This window comes from Blennius ocellaris (assembly GCF_963422515.1).
Source record: "Blennius ocellaris genome assembly, chromosome: 24".
Classification (NCBI taxonomy): Eukaryota; Metazoa; Chordata; class Actinopteri; order Blenniiformes; family Blenniidae; genus Blennius; species Blennius ocellaris.
In genome coordinates this window covers 16,241,967-16,250,108 of record NC_137673.1, presented here as the reverse complement: position 1 = coordinate 16,250,108, position 8,142 = coordinate 16,241,967, and the positions used below count along the sequence as shown (strand labels likewise).

General features: G+C 46.0%; 1 protein-coding gene across 1 annotated transcript; it reads left to right on the top strand.

The window, feature by feature from the left end:
* Positions 1-710: 710 nt before the first annotated feature.
* Positions 711-3,289, top strand: LOC308147549 (protein NLRC3-like; the record flags this gene model as incomplete). The annotated part of the gene is given in 5 exon segments (XM_080519761.1): positions 711-791; positions 1,102-1,309; positions 1,653-1,789; positions 1,792-2,303; positions 2,305-3,289. Coding segments are annotated over 5 exon segments (1,845 nt in total). The 5' UTR covers positions 711-788.
* Between the last annotated feature and the right edge of the window lie 4,853 nt (positions 3,290-8,142).

Below are 8,142 nucleotides of genomic sequence, written 5' to 3'. Positions count from 1 at the left end.
ACTGGGTGGCGTTACAGACCGGTGTCCACCGTCCAGTCCTCCAGGACACAGTCCACTGGGTGGCGTTACAGACCGGTGTCCACCGTCCAGTCCTCCAGGACACAGTCCACTGGGTGGCGTTACAGACCGGTGTCCACCGTCCAGTCCTCCAGGACACAGTCCACTGGGTGGCGTTACAGACCGGTGTCCACCGTCCAGTCCTTAAGGACACAGTCCACTGGGTGGCGTTACAGACCCGTGTCCACCGTCCAGTCCTCCAGGACACAGTCCACTGGGTGGCGTTACAGACCCGTGTCCACCGTCCAGTCCTCCAGGACACAGTCCACTGGGTGGCGTTACAGACCCGTGTCCACCGTCCAGTCCTTCAGGACACAGTCCACTGGGTGGCGTTACAGACCCGTGTCCACCGTCCAGTCCTCCAGGACACAGTCCACTGGGTGGCGTTACAGACCAGTGTCCACCGTCCAGTCCTCCAGGACACAGTCCACTGGGTGGCGTTACAGACCGGTGTCCACTGTCCAGTCCTCCAGGACACAGTCCACTGGGTGGCGTTACAGACCGGTGTCCACCGTCCAGTCCTTCAGGACACAGGTAGAGGAACTTTAAATGTGCAGCAGGAAGTGCTGATGAGGGCTGAGAATCAGTGTTTGTGTCAGGATTCATCATCACACCACACAGCAGCTTTAACTAACATGTCAACATGTTTCTGCAGCGTGAGCCAGCAGAGCTCCCAGGTTCTCCGTGGTGGCTCCGCCCCTCAGCAGCAAACACATCTGGACTCCATATTTATGGTGAGAACAAGTGTCCATTCAACACTTTACTGCCACATCATGAGACAGAAGAAGCTGTTGTGACTTCCAGCTGAAACATGAAACAGACACTCAGCTAATTAGATCCATTCAGGTCCAAAGTGAAACAGTCCAACCTTCATCCAGCTTCCAGTCTTCACTGATGCTTGAAGCTGTTTCTGCTGGATCCCACATGAAGTGTGATTTGGCTTCACATGTTGTCCATCCTGCTCTCTGCACTGGATTTACACTCACATCTCAATCTGGCTTCAGTTTCAGCTCAAAGTCAACTCCACATGTTTCTCTGTTCCAGCTGCTGGAGGACAACATGGTGACTTTCATGAAGAAGGAGCTGAAGAAGATGCAGAAGCTCCTGAGTCCAGATGACCCAGCATGCTCAGGGAGTGAGAGGGAGGATGAGGATGAAGAGCAGAGGAGCAGCAGAGAGTCATTTCTGAGGATCACACTGGACTTCCTGAGGAGGATGAAGCAGGAGGAGCTGGCTCAGCGTCTGTGGAGCAGTAAGAGGATTTGATCTCATTTCACAGGATGGAGATGAAACCTGAAATGTTCTCAGCTGGAGCAGAAAGCAGTCAGAAACAGAGTCCGTCCAGAGAACAGAGGTCATTTCCAGGTCAGACACAGAAAGTGTGAAACAGGCAGGAAGTCCAAAAGCAGAGACGAGGAGACACAAAGAGAGTTCCTGAACTCTGCTGTTCATGTGATGCAAACATGTGCATCAGGCCAGAGGCTGTTTGGTCTCCACTGAGGAGCTGATGGAGGAGAAACATCTCCACTAACACACTGTCATCTTCACATTCAATGTCAAACACACTCAACTCATTCATGGTTTCTTCTTTTCAGGAACTGCTACTGGAGTCTGCCAACAGAAGGTGAAATGTGCCCTGAAGAAGAGGTTCCAGGTTGTGTTTGAGGGGGTCTCTAAAGCAGGAGAGTCCACCCTCCTGAAGCAGATCTACACAGAGCTCCACATCACAGAGGGGGGGTCAATGAGGTCAATGAGGAACATGAGGTCAGACAGATTGAAGCAGCATCCAGGAGAGCAGACAGAGCAGAAACCAGCATCAGACCAGGAGACCTCTTTAAAGCCTCACCTGGAAGATGTCCACCAATCAGAACAGTGCTGACAAAGGGAGTGGCTGGCATTGGGAAAACAGTCCTGACACACAAGTTCACTGTGGACTGGGCTGAAGACCAAAGCAACCAGGACGTCCACTTCACATTCCCATTCACCTTCAGAGAGCTGAATGTGTTGAAGGACAGGAAGTTCAGCTTGGTGGGACTTGTCCATCACTTCTTCACTCAAACCAAAGAAGCAGGACTCTGCAGCTTTGAAGACCTCCAGGTGGTCTTCATCTTTGACGGTCTGGATGAGTGTCGCCTCCCTCTGGACTTCCAGCACACTGAGATCCTGACTGATGTGACAGAGTCCACCTCAGTGGATGTGCTGCTGACAAACCTCATCAGGGGGAAACTGCTTCCCTCTGCTCGCCTCTGCAGCAGCCAATCACATCCCTCCTGACTGTGTCGGCATGGTGACGGAGGTCCGAGGGTTCACTGAGCCACAGAAGGAGGAGTACTTCAGGAGGAGGTTCAGAGAGGAGCAGCAGGCCAGCAGGATCATCTCCCACATCAAGACCTCACGAAGCCTCCACATCATGTGCCACATCCCAGTCTTCTACTGGATCACTGCTACAGTTCTGGAGGAGGTGTTGAAGAGCAGAGAGGGAGGAGAGCTGCCCAAGACCATGACCCAGATGTACATCCACCACCTGGTGGTCCAGGCCAAAGTCAAGAAGGTCAAGTATGATGGAGGAGCTGCCACAGATCCACACTGGAGTCCAGAGAGCAGGGAGATGACGGAGTCTCTGGGAAAACTGGCTTTTGAGGAGCTGCAGAAAGGAAACCTGATCTTCTATGAATCCGACCTTACAGAGTGTGGCATCGATCTCAGAGCAGCCTCAGTGTACTCAGGAATGTTCACGCAGGTCTTTAGGGAGGAGCAAGGCCTGTGCCAGGACAAGGTCTTCTGCTTCATCCATCTGAGCCTTCAGGAGTTTGTGGCTGCTCTTCATGTCCATCAGACCTTCATCAAGTCTGGAATCAACCTCCTGGTGAAGAAACAACAAACCTCCCGGTGGTCAAAAGTGTTGGAGGAGGAAGTTAATCTCCAGCATCTCCATCAGAGAGCAGTGGACGAGGCCTTGAAGAGTCCAAATGGACACCTGGACTTGTTCCTCCGCTTCCTCCTGGGTCTTTCACTGCAGACCAATCAAAGTCTCCTCCGAGGTCTGCTGACACAGACAGGAAGTAGCTCACAGACCAATCAGGAAACAGTCCAGTACATCAAGAAGAAGCTGAGTGAGAGTGTGTCTGCAGAGAGAAGCATGTATGTGTACGTGGTTCAGGAACAAAGATGTAGAACTGAGTCCATGAAGAACATTGAACTGGTTTTCATTGTTGGTTCTTCTTCAGGTTGAGAAGCTGTGGAGCTCTGTCCTCAGTCCTCAGCTCCCAGGCAGCATAAATTGCAGGGTTCAAGTGGGACACAAGACCTACTTGGCACACAACATACAGATGGAACATACATTAACACTACAAGAAACAATTCAACCACCATGCATTTGACATTTGTTCCCCGTATCAACCAACGAGTCAACATTAGGGGATGGAGTCTGAGATTGTCTAAACCCAACAGCCTGCAAACAGATGTGTAGGGATTTATTACCTCATATGGATCACTATTTATGTTGTGGTTGGCTATCGATAATGATTACTAATGATCAAAGATCGTTATTAATAATGTTATTGAAAGGTAATCTGATGTATATCAGAACCTTGGACCTCCACCTGTCTTAACAGGAAATGATAGCCAATTCAGTTCTATCAGTCTCATAAGATATACTAAACAGTTCACCAGGAATTTGAATTAATAGTTGAATTAATTACAATTACCAGAATTAACAGTAAAGCTTGAAGGATTTTGGAGTTCTTGACACAGAAGAGTCGACATTTCAGTCACCTTTGTGCACATTAATAAAACAGCAAGTATGATTCCAAACATTTATTTACAAGGAAAACAAATAAAACACAGATTCTAACTACCTATATACAGCTGGGTGTGTGTAGGTGTGGAGAGAGAAAAAGAGAGGTGGAGGGAGTGTGTGTGTGAGACGTGTGATGGAACTCCAAAACAAGATGGCGGATCACAAGAAACTCCATTCCAATGTTTGTTATCAGAGAGCAGGAAGTCTGTCCTGGGTCTCCACCATGTGCTGGAGAACAATGGAACATGGAAGCTAGTCTTTAGCGTCTGCTTCCTGTGTGTCTCTGCTAAAGGACCATTTCTAGAATGACTTGATGTGAATGAGACTTGTTTTGTAAAACGTCAGGAGTCATCAGATGGTGTTCAGTTACTGTGTGATGTTGTCTTTGATGTGATATGTGTAGGATTGTGAGTTAACTAGTTAGTAAAGCAAAGATTAGCATGCAGACCCTGTGTCTGTGGCAGAGCTAACGTTGGTTTACAGGTTGATCACTGCTCCTAAGATCATTATCTATAGAACTCAATCACTGTAACAGAACCAACACATCTTCATAAAGTTAAACAGTTCTATCATAGCATCAGGTTTAACTAATCTCAGGTAAAGCCCAGTTGTTGTTCCCACTTCCTTGAAGGAGTTCAGTTGTTGTCCTGCTGGAGGGAAGCTGGTGTCTTCTCCTGTAGTTAGCACCTCCTGCTAACTGTGGTTGCTGGTTCTGCAGGCTGAGGAGAAGAAGATGAAGTTGATGTTTCAGGAGTCCTTCTTTGCAGCTCCTGGTTGTTCCTTTTGTCCAGACTGAGGAGCTGGTCGCTCAGGTCTGTGATGGTTTTCCTGCTGGTTGAGGAAAACACAAAGAAGTTCTGTGAGGCGTCGTTTCCCTGGTCCGTCCTGGAGGAACTGCTTGGTTTCCCTGGTCCGTCCTGGAGGAACTGCTTGGTTTCCCTAGTCCGTCCTGGAGGAACTGGTTGGTTTTCCTGGTTGATGGGAGAGCAGACTCTGGGCGCTGGTCCTGGGAAGGTTTCCTCAGAGTCTTCGTTGCAAGAGAGGAGTGGAGGCCCCTGCTTGCAGGCCTCTGGTGTTAGCTGTATGCTAACACTGGATGAGCTGCTCTCCAGCAACTCACCTACTCAGAGTCCAGTCTTGCAAGAGAGAGAATAGAGGCTGGCTGAATGACTTTTGTTCCACGTGTGGATTCGGAGGTGTCAAAACCTGGGAGCTTCAACCAATCAGTGACTGGCTGAGTGCCATGGGGGAAGAGTCTTGTGAGCAGAAAGGGGGGGAGGAAGGTCCTGCGAAAGCCCCCCCCCAAAATTAGGTGTGAAAGACAATCACATTCCTGGGTCAGAATTCATATGTCATGACATATGACAATTGTCTTTTCCTAGAAATGAACCAACTTTCTGTGGTCCTGTGAGATCCCAACAGATGCATGGAACAAAAGATCTTACAACTTCTTGGAATTTTCAAAAACAGTTTATTCAGCTCAAGTACATTTGAAGTCATTAAACTGACAGTGACAGTCATCCTCAATTGTACCACAGATGTAACCAACATTTAAACACGGGTGGCCCATCTTAGTTTAAAGCCCACTCACCATGACAGGGTGTAGGCCTCGAGTGGAGACAAGACAAACTCAGACAGGACAACACCCCCCCAGCGATTGTCTAATCCAAACGGTATAAAATGTACAGACAAAACACTTTGCAATACCCTCATGTTTATTGTTCTGCCAAAAGTGTTTACCCTTTACTGACTCTACATTTCCCCCATTTGCACAGAGTTGTACCACAGATTGGACTAAACATGGGCGGCCGATCATAGTTGAAAGCCCAGGCAGCATAAATTGCAGGCTTCAAGTGGGACACAAGACCTACTGGGCACACAACACAGATGGAACATACATTAACACTACAAGAAACAATTCAACCACCATGCATTTGACATTTGTTCCCCATGTCAACCAACGAGTCAACATTAGGGGATAGAGTCTGAGATTGTCTAAACCCAACAGTATGCAAACAGATGCATGGAACAAAAGATCTTACAACTTGGAATTTTCTAAAACACTTTATTCAGCTCAAGTATATTTGAAGTCATTAAACTGACAGTGAAAAGTGACCGTCATCCTCAATTGTACCACAGATGTAACCAACATTTAAACATGGGTGGCCCAGCTTAGTTTAAAGCCCACTCACCACGACAAGGTGCAGGCCTCGAGTGGGGACACAAGACAAGACATTTGGCGCACAAGACAAACTCAGACAGGACAACATGCATCAAGACTACAAAGCAATCACAATTCAAACAACTTTTTTGCATTAGTCATTTTCATGGTTTGTAAAAACATACATGAGACCACAAAACCAGTGAAGCCACTATGTTTGTGGCTTTATTGTTTGTAGAACAATGGGACAATTAGGAGAATCCGCCACGTTCAGAATTGTCCAATAGATCCAGATATTTCCACTGAGAGCCAGATGTTTCCATTGAATCAAGACTTTTCCATGAGATCCAGGGCTTTGTTTTAATTAAATTGAGGGATGCTGGATTTGACACATTTCCCCATTTATTTGCCAACATTGGAAACACCTCCATCATGTGCATCACCTTCATTGTTTGAAACCCATGGTTGCACCTCAGAAATGCACTTCTTGTTGATCATTGAAACAAGTTTCAGGTTTCTTTTTTATCATGTGAGATGAAACCCAACCAACTTTCATGTATGCATTTGCCATCAGTGCACACCTCGCTGTCCATGTATTTCCACAGCGGAGTTGCTGCTTTTGAGGTTCGAACAGATACGGTTTTACTTTTCCCAAATAAGAGCTCATTGATTGGGAAGAATGTCTTCCACACCCCCACAAGAAAGAAACCACAGAAATATACATTTACATAATAGGAAACTGAATCATTTGGAGGAAATCTTTAAGGTTCAACCACCATGCATTGGACATTTGTTCCCCATGTCAACCAACGAGTCAACATTAGGGGATGGAGTCTGAGATTGTCCAAACCCAACAGCATGAAATGTACAGACAAAAAAACACTTTGCAATATCCTCAAGTTATGTTTATCGTTCTGCAAAGGTTTTTACCCATTACTGTCTGTACATTTCCCACAACATATTTGCACAGAGTTGTACCACAGATTTAACTAAACATAGGTGACCGATCGTAGTTGAAAGCCCAGGCAGCATAAATTGCAGGCTTCAAGTGGGACACAAGTCCTACTTGGCACACAACACAGATGGAACATACATTAACACGACAAGAAACAGTTCAACCACCATGCATTTGACATTTGCTCCCCATGTCAACCAACGAGTCAACATTAGGGGATGGAGTCTGAGATTGTCTAAACCCAACAGCCTGCAAACAGATGCATGGAACAAAAGATCTTAAAACTTCTTGGAATTTTCTAAAACAGTGTTTATTCAGCTCAAGTACACTTAGTCATTAAATTGACAGTGAAAAGTGACAGTGCATCATCCTCAATTGTACCAAAGATGGCCCATCTTAGTTTAAAGCCCACTCACCACCACAAGGTGTAGGCCTCAAGTGGGGACACGAGACAAGACATTTGGCGCACAAGACAAACTCAGAGGACAACCCATCAAGACTACAAAGCAATCCCAATTCAAACAACTTTATATTTGTCATTTTCATAGTTTTTAAAAAAAATGGATCAATCATTAACTTTTTAACCAACAACATACATGGAGACCACAAAACCAGTCAGACAACCATTTTTGTGGCTTTATGTTATATATAACAATGGGACAATTAACATATGAAATGCCTTAATTAGGAGAATCCGCCACATTCAGAATTTTCCAATAGATCCAGATATTTCCTGAGAGCCAGATGTTTCCATTGAGTCAAGGCTTTTCCATGAGATCCAGGGCTTTGTTTTCATTAAGTTGAGGTGCTGGATTTTACACATTTCCCCATTTATTTGCCAGCATTGGAAAAATCATTATGTGCATCACCTTCAATGTTTGAAACCCATGGTTGCACCTCAGAAATGAATTTCTTGTTGACCATCATTGTTGCATTGAAACAAGTTTCAGGTTTCTTTTTTACCAGGTGACATGAAACCCAACCAACTTTCATGCATGCATTTGGCATCATTGCACACCTCGATGTCCATGTATTTCCACAGTGGAGTTGCTTTTGAGGTTCGAACAGATACCGTTTTACTTTTCCCCAAATAAGAGCTCATTGATTTTGAAGAGGATTGGGAAGAATGTCCAGCATCTGTGGCATTTCACGGATTTTGCACTTTCAGGA